The sequence below is a fragment of the Coregonus lavaretus genome (assembly GCF_964263955.1).
Source record: "Coregonus lavaretus genome assembly, contig: HAP1_SCAFFOLD_545, whole genome shotgun sequence".
NCBI lineage: Eukaryota > Metazoa > Chordata > Actinopteri > Salmoniformes > Salmonidae > Coregonus > Coregonus lavaretus.
In genome coordinates, this window is record NW_028160696.1 from 30,650 (window position 1) to 45,279 (window position 14,630).

Sequence of the window (14,630 nt, forward strand, 5' to 3'; positions counted from 1 at the left end):
AGACTACAGTATAAGGTCTGTAATGGTTATGATAGTCTCCAGGCCTAAAGACTACAGTATAAGGTCTGTAATGGTTATGATAGTCTCCAGGCCTAAATACTACACTATAAGGTCTGTAGTGGTTATGATAGTCTCCAGGCCTAAAGACTACAGTATAAGGTCTGTAATGGTTATGATAGTCTCCAGGCCTAAAGACTACAGTATAAGGTCTGTAATGGTTATGATAGTCTCCAGGCCTAAAGATTACAGTATAAGGTCTGTAGTGGTTATGATAGTCTCCAGGCCTAAAGACTACTGTATAAGGTCTGTAATGGTTATGATAGTCTCCAGGCCTAAAGACTACAGAGAAGGTCTGTAATGGTTATGATAGTCTCCAGGCCTAAAGACTACAGTATAAGGTCTGTAATGGTTATGATAGTCTCCAGGCCTAAAGACTACAGTATAAGGTCTTTAGTGGTTATGATAGTCTCCAGGCCTAAAGACTACAGTATAAGGTCAGGGGTTATGATATGTAGGGAATAGGGTGCCATTTGGAATGCATGCAAAAAAATGTCAAGATTCCTTTTAGATAATAACAGAGTATATCAGCTTGGCAACAGTACAATCTTCCATCTCCGGGCGTTTGATTGGCAGGCTCTTCCATCTCTGGGCGTTTGATTGGAAGGCTCTTCCATCTCCGGGCGTTTGATTGGCAGGCTCTTCCATCTCTGGGCGTTTGATTGGCAGGCTCTTCCATCTCCGGGCGTTTGATTGGCAGGCTCTTCCATCTCCGGGTGTTTGATTGGCAGGCTCTTCCATCTCTGGGTGTTTGATTGGCAGGCTCTTCCATCTCTGGGTGTTTGATTGGCAGGCTCTTCCATCTCCGGGCGTTTGATTGGCAGGCTCTTCCATCTCTGGGCGTTTGATTGGCAGGCTCTTCCATCTCTGGGTGTTTGATTGGCAGGCTCTTCCATCTCTGGGTGTTTGATTGGCAGCCTCTTCCATCTCCGGGCGTTTGATTGGCAGGCTCTTCCATCTTTGGGCGTTTGATTGGCAGGCTCTTCCATCTCTGGGCGTTTGATTGGCAGGCTCTTCCATCTCTGGGCGTTTGATTGGCAGGCTCTTCCATCTCCGGGCGTTTGATTGACAGGCTCTTCTATCTCCGGGCGTTTGATTGGCAGGCTCTTCCATCTCCGGGCGTTTGATTCGCAGGCTCTTCCATCTCTGGGCGTTTGATTGGCAGGCTCTTCCATCTCTGGGTGTTTGATTGGCAGGGTCTTCCATCTCTGGGTGTTTGATTGGCAGGCTTTTCCATCTCTGGGTGTTTGATTGGCAGGCTCTTCCATCTCTGGGCGTTTGATTGGCAGGCTCTTCCATCTCCGGGTGTTTGATTGGCAGGCTCTTCCATCTCTTGGTGTTTGATTGGCAGGGTCTTCCATCTCTGGGTGTTTGATTGGCAGGCTTTTCCATCTCTGGGTGTTTGGTTGGCAGGCTCTTCCATCTCTGGGGGTTTGATTGGCAGGCTCTTCCATCTCTGGGTGTTTGATTGGCAGGCTCTTCCATCTCTGGGCGTTTGATTGGCAGGCTCTTCCATCTCCGGGCGTTTGATTGGCAGGCTCTTCCATCTCCGGGCGTTTGATTGGCAGGCTCTTCCATCTCTGGGTGTTTGATTGGCAGGCTCTTCCATCTCTGGGCGTTTGATTGGCAGGCTCTTCCATCTCCAGGCATTTGATTGGCAGGCTCTTCCATCTCTGGGCGTTTGATTGGCAGGCTCTTCCATCTCTGGGCGTTTGATTGGCAGGCTCTTCCATCTCTGGGTGTTTGATTGGCAGGCTCTTCCATCTCCGGGCGTTTGATTGGCAGGCTCTTCCATCTCTGGGCATTTGATTGGCAGGCTCTTCCATCTCTGGGCGTTTGATTGGCAGGCTCTTCCATCTCCGGGCGTTTGATTGACAGGCTCTTTCATCTCCGGGCGTTTGATTGGCAGGCTCTTCCATCTCCGGGCGTTTGATTGGCAGGCTCTTCCATCTCTGGGCGTTTGATTGGCAGGCTCTTCCATCTCCGGGCGTTTGATTGGCAGGCTCTTCCATCTCCGGACGTTTGATTGGCAGGCTCTTCCATCTCCGGGAGTTTGATTGGCAGGCTCTTCCATCTCTGGGCGTTTGATTGGCAGGCTCTTCCATCTCTGGGCGTGTGATTGGCAGGCTCATTCTTTGGCAGTGAGTGTGTTGTTGTTTTTCTTTCTGCTTTGAGACATTTCAAGTTCTCCCCTCCTCAGGGGGCAATGCGTACCGTATCTATGGCAACCACCAGAAGCCATGGCACTGTGGGTGTGCTGTGGGTGTGCTGTGTGTAATTTGTTCCAGAAGTTGACCAGAGCAGAAGTGCTACACATCTGACTAGTAATGTTAACATCAGACTGTTAAATAGCCATCACCAGCACATTAGAGGCTGCTGCTGCCTATTGAAATCACTGGCCACTTTAAGAAATGGAACACTAGTCACTTTAATAATGTTTACATATCTTGCACTACTCATCTCATATGTATATACTGTATTCTATTCTATAATATTCTACTGTATCTTAGTCCATGCCGTTCTGTCATTGCTTGTCCATATATGTAGATATTCTTAAATTCCATTCCTTACTAGATTTGTGTGTATTGGGTATATGTTGTGAAATTGTTAGATATTACTTGTTAGATATTACTGCACTGTCGGAGCTAGAAGCACAAGCATTTCGCTACACCCGCTATAACATCTGCTAAACAAGTGTATGTGACAAATACAATTTGATTTGATTGGCTGATTTTGTCATTTAAAAAGGGTTTTATTGGTTCGGTATGAACTACTGTATATTTGCTCAAAATCACAATGATGGCATACCTATGAACATTCCAGTATGCTGATGTTTATCACACCAGATATGTCATGCCTATGTGCATCTCTATGTGAGATATGACATCCTGTGTAAAAGCTATTATTATTCCCACTGTCACAGATACTGTGGTCTGTTTTAGAAATACTGAGAGTGTGTGTGGAGATGTGTTTCACTGTGTCTGAATGCTGAGTGTGTGGAGTTCTCTCCAATCTGTGTGTGCGTGTGCATGTGTGTGTGTGTGTGTGTAGTTATCCCCAGTCTGTGAGATGGGTTTGCTTGTTTGTGAATGCTGAATGTGTGTCTACAGTAGTAATTCAGTGAGATGGTTTTCCATCCAACAGAGCTGAGGCCTGTAACCTGTAACCCTGTAACCTGTAACCCTGTAACCTGTAACCCTGCAACCCTGTAACCTGTAACCCTAAAACCCTGTAACCTGTAACCCTGTAAACCTGTAACCTGTAACCTGTAACCTGTAACCTGTAACATGTAACCTGTAACCCTGTAACCTGTAACCCTGCAACCCTGTAACCTGTAACCCTGCAACCATATAACCTGTAACCCTGTAAACATGTAACCCTGCAACCCTGTAACCTGTAACCCTAAAACCATGTAACCTGTAACCCTGTAAAGCTGTAACCTGTAACCTGTAACCCTGTAAACCTGTAAACCTGTAACCCTGCAACCCTGTAACCTGTAACCTGTAACCCTGTAACCTGTAACCCTTAACCCTGTAACCTGTAACCTGTAACGCTGTAACCTGTAACCTGTAACGCTGTAACCTGTAACCCTTAACCCTGTAACCTGTAACCCTAAAACCCTGTAACCTGTAACCTGTAACGCTGTAACCTGTAACCCTTAACCCTGTAACCTGTAACCCTAAAACCCTGTAACCTGTAACGCTGTAACCTGTAACCCTTAACCCTGTAACCTGTAACCCTGTAACCTGTGTAACCTGTAAACCACTTAACCCTGTAACCTGTAACCTGTAACGCTGTAACCTGTAACCCTTAACCCTGTAACCTGTAACCTGTAACCTGTAACGCTGTAACCTGTAACCTGTAACCCTTAACCCTGTAACCTGTAACCCTAAAACCCTGTAACCTGTAACCTGTAACGATGTAACCTGTAACCCTTAGCCCTGTAACCTGTAACCCTAAACCCTGTAACCTGTAACCTGTAACCCTAAACCCTGTAACCTGTAACCTGTAACGATGTAACCTGTAACCCTTAGCCCTGTAACCTGTAACCCTAAACCCTGTAACCTGTAACCTGTAACCCTAAAACCCTGTAACCTGTAACCTGTAACGATGTAACCTGTAACCCTTAGCCCTGTAACCTGTAACCCTAAACCCTGTAACCTGTAACCTGTAACCCTAAAACCCTGTAACCCTCTAACCTTCTAACCCTCCCAGGAGCTGGCTGAGTAGCTGAAAGGTTCACCTTGAGACTGGTGCTTAAGAGGCCCTGTGTGTGTGTGTGTGTGTGTGTGTGTGTGTGTTTGTGTGTGTGTGTGTGTGTGTGTGTGTGTGTGTGTGTGTGTGTGTGTGTGTGTGTGTGTTTGTGTGTGTGTGTGTGTGTGTGTGTGTGTAACCACAGTGTGCATGTGTGTGGTCATGAATAGTATTTAAATGGAGTACAGGCTTAACTGAATGACAGAGACAGAATACAATATGGGATTTTATTGAATAGTTTGGGGTAGGCCTCGTCTCTGAGGAATGCTCAGGTGCTGATGACAGGTTTCCCTATGCTGGGCAGCTGGCATGGAACCCCCCCCCAGCTGGGAGATCGGGGCTTCAGGTTATTATGCTGGTGGGGGTGGGGAGGTGGAAGGTCATTGGAAGACTGTTGATGCAAAACATCAAGTGAGAAACAAGGGGTGAGTTGTCATAAATGCTCCCCTAGAATTTTGCCCATTGGTTGACCAAAAGGGAAGTGATTATTGCACGAGTGATCCCATAGGTTAATCAGCAAGCGTAGTAGAATTGCCTTAGTGTGCCATGCTCATTGGCTGAAGTTAATAGGTGAATGACATTCCACACACTTGCTAATGGTAAAGAAGAGGAGAGACGTGACGCTATCCTGATGAGGTAACATTATTAACACTCCCATACCAATACCTGCTTTGCTGATGGGGTAACATGGACACTCCCATACCAATACCTTCTATATGCGTTGAGGTAACGTTATAATTATTACCATATAAATATCTGCTATGATGATGAGGTATCATTATAACCACTACTATATAAATATCTGCTATGATGATGAGGTATCATTATAACCACTACTATATAAATATCTGCTATGATGGTGAGTTATCATTATAACCACTACTATATAAATATCTGCTATGATGGTGAGTTATCATTATAACCACTACTATATAAATATCTGCTATGATGGTGAGTTATCATTATAACCACTACTATATAAATATCTGCTATGATGGTGAGTTATCATTATAACCACTACTATATAAATATCTGCTATGATGGTGAGTTATCATTATAACCACTACTATATAAATATCTGCTATGATGGTGAGTTATCATTATAACCACTACTATATAAATACCTGCTATGATGGTGAGTTATCATTATAACCACTACTATATAAATATCTGCTATGATGGTGAGTTATCATTATAACCACTACTATATAAATATCTGCTATGATGGTGAGTTATCATTATAACCACTACTATATAAATACCTGCTATGATGGTGAGTTATCATTATAACCACTACTATATAAATATCTGCTATGATGGTGAGTTATCATTATAACCACTACTATATAAATATCTGCTATGATGGTGAGTTATCATTATAACCACTACTATATAAATATCTGCTATGATGGTGAGTTATCATTATAACCACTACTATATAAATATCTGCTATGATGGTGAGTTATCATTATAACCACTACTATATAAATACCTGCTATGATGGTGAGTTATCATTATAACCACTACTATATAAATATCTGCTATGATGGTGAGTTATCATTATAACCACTACTATATAAATATCTGCTATGATGGTGAGTTATCATTATAACCACTACTATATAAATACCTGCTATGATGGTGAGTTATCATTATAACCACTACTATATAAATATCTGCTATGATGGTGAGTTATCATTATAACCACTACTATATAAATATCTGCTATGATGGTGAGTTATCATTATAACCACTACTATATAAATACCTGCTATGATGGTGAGGTATCATTAAATCCACTACTATAAAATACCAGATTAATGAGGTGACGATCATTCAGACCAGCCTTACTGATTGAACTTTCATAACTATATATCTCCATGCCCCTGAGCTCTGAGTCCGTTTACCTGACAGGGCAGGATGCTCTCCTCTCCTCTCCTCTCCTCTCCTCTCCTCTCCTCTCCTCTCCTCTCCTCTCCTCTCCTCTCCTCTCCTCTCCTCTCCTCTCCTCTCCTCTCCTCTCCTCTCCTCTCCTCTCCTCTCCTCTCCTCTCCTCTCCTCTCCTCTCCTCTCCTCTCCTCTCCAGCCAACCAGGCTTTGTTATCTGAATAGAGAATACCATCTCCCTGTTGCTACACTATTCTTCCTCAACAGCTCAGCCTTGAACAGGTCCCACTGTCCACTGTTAATAATGCCAATGTGAATGAGACCATTCTCTTCTGCTTATTCTATGTGAATTATAGACTACATGGGCCACTGTATTCCTACATTACCATAGCTAGCCTGTTGATACTAGTTAATATTAGCCATTAGAATGAATGGATGACAGTGAATGTAGCCTGATAAGTGTTCCCTGCCTATTCCCTGTGGTGCAGTTTATTAGAGACTATTAATGAAACAAACAAAGGGGGGTTTCTAGTCGCTGTTTATTTCAATTCAGTGTCTTTTAACCTTTTTTGTTGTTGACAACAGAAGTGCGTCCATGTTGCCGTCCATTCATGTGTAAAAGTATCCATGTGGCTGACAGGCTGACAGTGCTGCTATCTAGCCTACTGCGACTGTTCTGTGATCGTCACGGCTAAGCAATCAATCAATCAAATGTATTTATAAAGCCTTTTTTTACATCAGCAGTTGTCACAAAGTGCTTATACAGAAACCCAGCCTAAAACACCAAAGAGCAAGCAATGCAGATGTAGAAGCACGGTGGCTAGGAAATACTCCCTAGAAAGGCAGGAACCTAGGAGGAAACCTAGAGAGGAACCAGGCTATGAGTGGTGGCCAGTCCTCTTCTGGCTGTGCCAGGTGAAGATTACAACAGTACATGGCCATTAAGGCCAGATCGTTCTTCAAGATGTTCAAACGTTCATAGATGACCAGCAGGGTCAAATAATAATCACAGTGGTTGTAGAGGGTGCAACAGGTCAGCACCTCAGGAGTAAATGTCAGTTGGCTTTTCATAGCCAAGCATTCATAGGTCGAGACAGCAGCTGCAATAGAGAGGGAGAGAGAGAGGGAGGGAGGGAGAGAGGGAAAGGGAGAGAGAGGGTTGAAAACAGCAGGTCCGGGACAAGGTACCACATCCGGTGAACAGCGCACTCCTGTGGCCTGTGGTTACAGCCAAACACACTACAACCAGTCCAGTTCCATCCCTTACTGGAGCACACAGGCCTGCTGTACACTGTAGTGGTCATAGGTTGTCTTTGGCAGCTTAGTAAGGCTGGTCTTGGCGGTTTTCTGTTTTGTGGTTGTTTGAAGTTCTCTGTTGAATTGATGGGTTAAGATAATCTAATGGTGTACATCGATTTCACTTTGCATTAATGTAATATCTTAAGTTGTCCTTGTCTATAACTGTTCTATACTTTCTCATGTATTTGTACGTTTTATGTGGACCCCAGGAAGAGTAGCTGCTGCATGTGCAGTGTCTAATGGAGATCCTAATGAACTAAACTAAACAGTTCTTCATCTCTCTCTCTCCCTTTCCCTCTCGCTCTCTCTCTCTCTCTCTCTCTCTCTCTCTCTGTCTCTCTCTCTCTCTCTCTCTCTCTCTCTCTCTCTCTCTCTCTCTCTCTCTCTCTCTCTCTCTCTCTCTCTCTCTCTCTCTCTCTCTCTCTCTCTCTCTCTCTCTCTCTCTCTCTCTCTCTCTCTCTCTCTCTCTCTCTCTTCTCTCTCTCTCTCTCTCTCTCTCTCTCTCTCTCTCTCTCTCTCTCTCTCTCTCTCTCTCTCTCTCTCTCTCTCTCTCTCTCTCTCTCTCTCTCTCTCTCTATCAGCTGACTGGCTGGTGTGGTGGATGCCCTGCTTGTCCCTCACATAGTCCTGATTGTGGAGAGCTCTGACCAGGGGGAGGCCTTTAAACGTAACACGCCGGACCAGGGGGGAGGCCTTTTAACCTGACACGCCGGACCATGGACAGGAAGAGGAAATGGGTGCTGAGCAGCGGTGCTTTGCTGGTGATATTCCTTGGTCACATGACCACAGCCTTAGAAGTGCCTCTTGACCGTAAGTACTGTAGGATATGGTGACTGTAGATCAGAATGTTCAGATTGTTCATAGAATTTAAGATGGTGACTCCCGCAATATTGAATGGGTACTGTATTTTTTTGTTACTGGAATTGTTTGTTTTCAGATTTCATGACATTACTGGTTACAAGTTAGTATGTACAGGGTTCGGAAGCATTCAGTCAATTAACCATAGATACAGTAGCTTCCTTCCAGTGACCTGCATCTCAACAACACTGCATGGTGACATGATATGCATGTTGGGACAGATCTCAGATGATGATACAGTTCAACCACAGTGAAGAGGAATCCTCTATTATTGTCTTGCCACATTGCATGCATCCCAAATGGCACCCTATTCCCTTTATAGTGCACTACTTCTGACCAGAGCCCTATAGACCCTGGTCAAAAGTAGTGCACTATATAGGGAATAGGGTGCCATTTTGGACTCAAACATTACCCACATTACCTTTATCTGCCTGTTGACTAATACTTAGCTTTCCTCACCTTCCTCACCATTTTATGACCATTCATGGGGGACAAAAAGCTAAGGTTCTGGAAGGATGTAAGTTATCAGTGCATGACTCTGTCTCTGCCGTGAGATGTAGTGTGGAGTGATGGAGTGTGGAGATCTTACTGTCGTGTGGATTGGAGTGACGTCGCTAAATTTGCATGTAGCTATTTGGCCCCCTGTGTTTACAAACAAGCTTTTTATTGATTTTTTATTTATTTCATGTTTGTCATTCATGTTTGAACCCTTTAATTGAATGGTAATACAATGATCGTCCATAAGTATAATAAGATGCAATGGTGATTTACATGTAGCATTGTGGTTGATAGTTACAGGAAGTGTTTGCTGCATCTTGTCCTGCTGAGTGCATGCTGCTTACTTTTCCTTCCATTTGATTTAATGCTGGCTAATGTGTTGCGTCTGCTTCTCTCTCTGAGTGAGTGTGTGTGTGTGTCTCTCTCTCTCACTATGTCTGTGTGTTTGTTTGTGTGTGTGTGTGTGTGTGTATGTGTGTGTGTCTGTGTCGCTATGTGTGTGTGCACATTGTGGAGTGAGGTGTGTGTAGATTTGCCTCTGTTTAACCCTCTCGTTACCCCTCCCTCCAGTACCACAGCCCCCCACTATAACCCACCAATCCCCTAAGGATTTCATCATTGACCCTCGGGAGAACATCCTCATCTACTGTGAGGCCAAAGGGAAGCCGCATCCCAGGTGAGTGGAATGCTGTGTGAATAAATCACATTGAAGACCATTACCATAGAGACCCATCGTCCATCGCGTTAGTAACACTTAACTGCAACACCTGACTGAGCCTAACTGCCTACAGTTAAGTAGAAACTCCCTCTTGAGAGTCTCTACGCTCTTAGAAATAAAAGCTGCTATCTGGAGCCAAAAAGGGTTATTCGGCTGTTCCCATAGGAGAACCCTTTGAAGAACCCTTTAAGGTTACAGGTAAACCATTAGATACACCACCTTCAGTACTGACTCTCAAGTGGAGGGTTCTAAACCATTAGATACACCACCTTCAGTACTGACTCTCAAGTGGAGGGTTCTAAACCATTAGATACACCACCTTCAGTACTGACTCTCAAGTGGAGGGTTCTAAACCATTAGATACACCACCTTCAGTACTGACTCTCAAGTGGAGGGTTCTAAACCATTAGATACACCACCTTCAGGACTGACTCTCAAGTGGAGGGTTCTAAACCATTAGATACACCACCTTCAGGACTGACTCTCAAGTGGAGGGTTCTAAACCATTAGATACACCACCTTCAGGACTGACTCTCAAGTGGAGGGTTCTAAACCATTAGATACACCACCTTCAGGACTGACTCTCAAGTGGAGGGTTCTAAACCATTAGATACACCACCTTCAGTACTGACTCTCAAGTGGAGGGTTCTAAACCATTAGATACACCACCTTCAGGACTGACTCTCAAGTGGAGGGTTCTAAATGAGTCACATGAATCCCAATATTCAGCCCTATTCCATGAACTGGATACATGTCTAACCTCAATTAGATTTTCTACTGTACTCTACTCTACTCTACCGTACTCTACTTTAACCCCTTATGTTTCATCCAGCTTTTCCTGGACACGGAATGGGACGCATTTTGACGTGGAGAAGGACTCTAAGGTGTTGATGAAGCCGAGCTCAGGGACGCTGGTCATAGACATCAGTGGGGAGAAGGCTGAGGCCTACGAGGGGGTCTACCAGTGTACCGCACGCAACGAGCGCGGGACCGCTGTTTCCAACAACATCATCATCAGACAGTCCAGTAAGGACTGTTACTTCCAACTGTCACTGAGCCTGTCTTTACCCTGAACCTGTCTTTACCCTGAACCTGTTGTTACCCTGAGCCTGTCTTTACCCTGAGCCTCTTTACACTGAGCCTGTCTTTAACCTGAGCCTGTCTTTACCCTGAGCCTGTTGTTACTCTGAGCCTGTCTTTACCCTGAACCTGTCTTTACCCTGAGCCTGTCTTTAACCTGAGCCTCTTTACACTGAGCCTGTCTTTAACCTGAGCCTGTCTTTACCCTGAGCCTGTTGTTACTCTGAGCCTGTCTTTACCCTGAGCCTGTTGTTAACCTGAGCCTGTCTTTACCCTGAGCATGTCTTTACCCTGAGCCTGTCTTTACCCTGAGCCTGTTGTTAACCTGAGCCTGTCTTTACCCTGAGCATGTCTTTACCCTGAGCCTGTTGTTAACCTGAGCCTGTCTTTACCCTGAGCATGTCTTTACCCTGAGCCTGTCTTTACCCTGAGCCTGTCTTTACCCTGAGCCTGTCTTTAACCTGAGCCTCTTTACACTGAGCCTGTCTTTACCCTGAGCCTGTCTTTACCCTGAGCCTGTTATTACCCTGAGCCTGTTGTTACCCTGAGCCTATCTTTATTCCGAGCCTATCTTTAACCTGAGCCTGTTATTACCCTGAGCCTGTCTTTAACCTGAGCCTGTCTTTAACCTGAGCATATCTTCAACCTGAGCCTGTCTTTACCCTGAGCCTGTCTTTAACCTGAGCCTGTCTTTAACCTGAGCCTGTATTTAACCTGAGCCAACTATAGTACAACTATTTTACCCTGGGATTCTAGTCATAACAAACACTTCTTCACTTTGTAAACTCTCCCTGAAGGGATGATGAATCTGTATTGAACAAGTATTATAATCAGCAGATCTTTACAGATTAGAGTTAACCATTCTGATATTTTAAAGACATAACTCCCTGCATTACATTTCAAACAGGGCCCCTCCCTCCCTGCAGTACATTTTAAACAGGGCCCCTCCCTCCCTGCAGTACATTTTAAACAGGGCCCCTCCCTCCCTGCAGTACATTTTAAACAGGGCCCATCCCTCCCTGCAGTACATTTTAAACAGGGACCCTACCTCCCTGCAGTACATTTTAAACATGGCCCCTACCTCCCTGCAGTACATTTTAAACAGGGCCCCTCCCTCCCTGCAGTACATTTTAAACAGGGCCCCTCCCTCCCTGCAGTACATTTTAAACAGGGCCCCTACCTCCCTGCAGTACATTTTAAACATGGCCCCTACCTCCCTGCAGTACATTTTAAACAGGGCCCCTCCCTCCCTGCAGTACATTTTAAACAGGGCCCCTCCCTCCCTGCAATATATTTTAAACAGGGCCCCTACCTCCCTGCAGTACATTTTAAACATGGCCCCTACCTCCCTGCGGTACATTTTAAACAGGGCCCCTCCCTCCCTGCAATACATTTTAAACAGGGCCCCTCCCTCCCTGCAGTACATTTTAAACAGGGCCCCTCCCTCCCTGCAGTACATTTTAAACAGGGTCCCTCCCTCCCCACAGTACATTTTAAACAGGGCCCCTCCCTCCCTGTAGTACATTTTAAACAGGGCCCCTCCCTCCCTGTAGTACATTTTAAACAGGGCCCCTCCCTCCCTGCAGTACATTTTAAACAGGGCCCCTCCCTCCCTGCAGTACATTTTAAACAGGGCCCCTCCCTCCCTGCAGTACATTTTAAACAGGGCCCCTCCCTCCCTGCAGTACATTTTAAACAGGGCCCCTCCCTCCCTGCAGTACATTTTAAACAGGGCCCCTACCTCACGGCTGTCTGTATGATGTGTGTTTGTGTGACACAGGGTCCCCCTTGTGGTCGAAGGAGAGGAACGAGGCAATCATGGTGCAGGTGGGGGTGTCTCTGGTCCTGCGGTGCCGACCCCCTGCAGGCCTGCCTCCTCCTATTATCTTCTGGATGGACAACAGTAAGTCTTCATGGGGTTTCATACGTTTATATATCACTGTTGTTTGTTGATTACATCAAGACAATATGCTGTAAAGCCCAATTTTAGAAGTCTTATTGTCGGACTGTGCAATACAATGTGTTTAGAGTTTATATAGAGGTTGTTTTTGGTTGTCAGCAAGCATAAATATTTAGTGTAATTGTATACAACCACCATGTGTAACATATTCATGTTTCCCCCCCCCCCCTCCAGACTTCCAGCGCCTACCTCAGAACACACGTGTGTCCCAGGCGTTAAACGGGGACCTGTACTTCTCTAACGTCCTATTGGATGACACCAGGAACGACTACATCTGTTATGCCCGCTTCCCCCACACACAGACCATTCAGCAGAAACAACCCATCACTGTCAAAGTCCTGGACAGTAAGTGTCCATCCCACTCAGCACAGAGACTTTTAACCAGTCTCAGTGGGTTCCTAACCCTTAGATGTTTGCTGATCTGTAAGTTGGAAGCAATAAGGTGGAAGCTCCACCATTACACTGCTTATACCTATCAATACCCTTCAGATCAGCAAACAAGGGTTAGGGCCAAGGCAAAGGGAGCAAATTTGGGCAAGACGGTCTATGTCCTGGGCTGTCCCTGGGTTGTCTGGTTCTATCTGTGGTCTTAGTGGAAACCATGACATTAATTGTCATTGTATGTTTACATGTTTCTGTGCATCTCCACATTACCTTGTTTTGCAATATTTTAATATTGTGATCATTTTCTAGAGTATTTTTGTAATACTCACATCATTTGAATGTGTGATGCATTTTTTTAAACTGTCCTTTCATGTTGCTGTTGTTCGATGATCTCCCTTTCTCTGAACTGAATCTCCCCCATGGTTGTTCCCCTGTAGATGTCTAAGTAGTACTGCATGCTTCTGATACTTCTGATTGATTTTTACAGTGGATGCAATCAATGAAACTGTGGCAGCTATGTACAATTATACGAACGATTTATTTGTTGGTGAGTGCTGGTTTACCCCCTTACCCCAAAGTGAACCCAGCCCCATCCCAACTCCTCCTTTTAGTCTAACCTCACCTGAAATATACCTGACCCACCTGACTCCAACACCTGTTGTATAACCTACCTGGAATATACCTGACCCACCTGACTCCAACACCTGTTGTATAACCTACCTGGAATATACCTGACCCACCTGACTCTAACACCTGTTGTATAACCTACCTGGAATATACCTGACCCACCTGACTCCAACACCTGTTGCATAACCTACCTGGAATATACCTGACCCACCTGACTCCAACAACCTGTTGTATAACCTACCTGGAATATACCTGACCTGATAATCTACTCCCAACCTCCTCCTGTGTGACTAAATTAACATTTATAACATAATATTACAAAATAACATCAAACAATGTTAATTAAATTCCATAACTAAACCCTCTCCCTTTACGCTGTACTTTGTTAGCTTAGCATACCTTCTCACTTTGAAAACCAAATGTCTAAATGAAAGGTGGATTAATTTATAGAAAACCAATCAGGAAAAAGCAACCAATCAAATCCCTTTTCTTTACTGTAATGGATGTTCCTTTCTTTGGCTGGATATTCCTTCCAAAGCAATGGACATTAATCTACTAATGTTAACCATAGGCTGAGCATTAGCTTAGCATTATTCATAGTAAAAGGTATGCTCCTCCTAGTTTCAATTCAACACGTAACCCAATAGTTAGATGATGAAATCCAATGTGAAGCAAACAGCATATAGGACTAGTTTGATGAAACTCTTGCCTGACCCATAGGCAGTATTTACTCCCTCTTCTAGATCTTTCCATGTTATTTTAATGTAAGTCTCCGACCCTGAAAAAGGCATGCATGGAAAGATCATTAAACTCAATCTGTGTTCTGTCCATCAAATCAGCGGTTCACGTCAATGTGTTGTATACAGCACATTCCCCCCAGCTCTTCTCACTCAATCTAGTCTAATTATAAATTTACCCGGAAGAGATTTTCCAAGACCTTTCAGTAAGGGATTGCTTATGGCTGAAAATGTCAGAATCATAGCAACCGTAGCTAGCTTATGGCTAAAA

The 14,630-nt window shown here is 44.5% G+C and overlaps 1 protein-coding gene across 7 annotated transcripts in view; it reads left to right on the forward strand.

Moving 5' to 3' along the window:
- LOC311121534 (neuronal cell adhesion molecule-like) overlaps positions 1–14,630 on the forward strand; it is a 61,259-nt gene that overhangs the window by 20,445 nt on the left and 26,184 nt on the right. For 5 of the 7 annotated variants that reach the window (XM_084196012.1, XM_084196013.1, XM_084196015.1 and 2 more), the window contains exons 2-7: positions 8,079–8,307; positions 8,855–8,872; positions 9,424–9,529; positions 10,404–10,597; positions 12,432–12,554; positions 12,786–12,956. In XM_084196012.1, coding sequence (XP_084052138.1) covers positions 8,214–8,307; positions 8,855–8,872; positions 9,424–9,529; positions 10,404–10,597; positions 12,432–12,554; positions 12,786–12,956 — 706 coding nt within the window. In that variant the 5' untranslated portion in view covers positions 8,079–8,213. The remainder of the gene's footprint in view (positions 1–8,078; positions 8,308–8,854; positions 8,873–9,423; positions 9,530–10,403; positions 10,598–12,431; positions 12,555–12,785; positions 12,957–14,630) is intronic. The other 2 variants (XM_084196014.1, XM_084196018.1) reach the window with 1 other exon arrangement.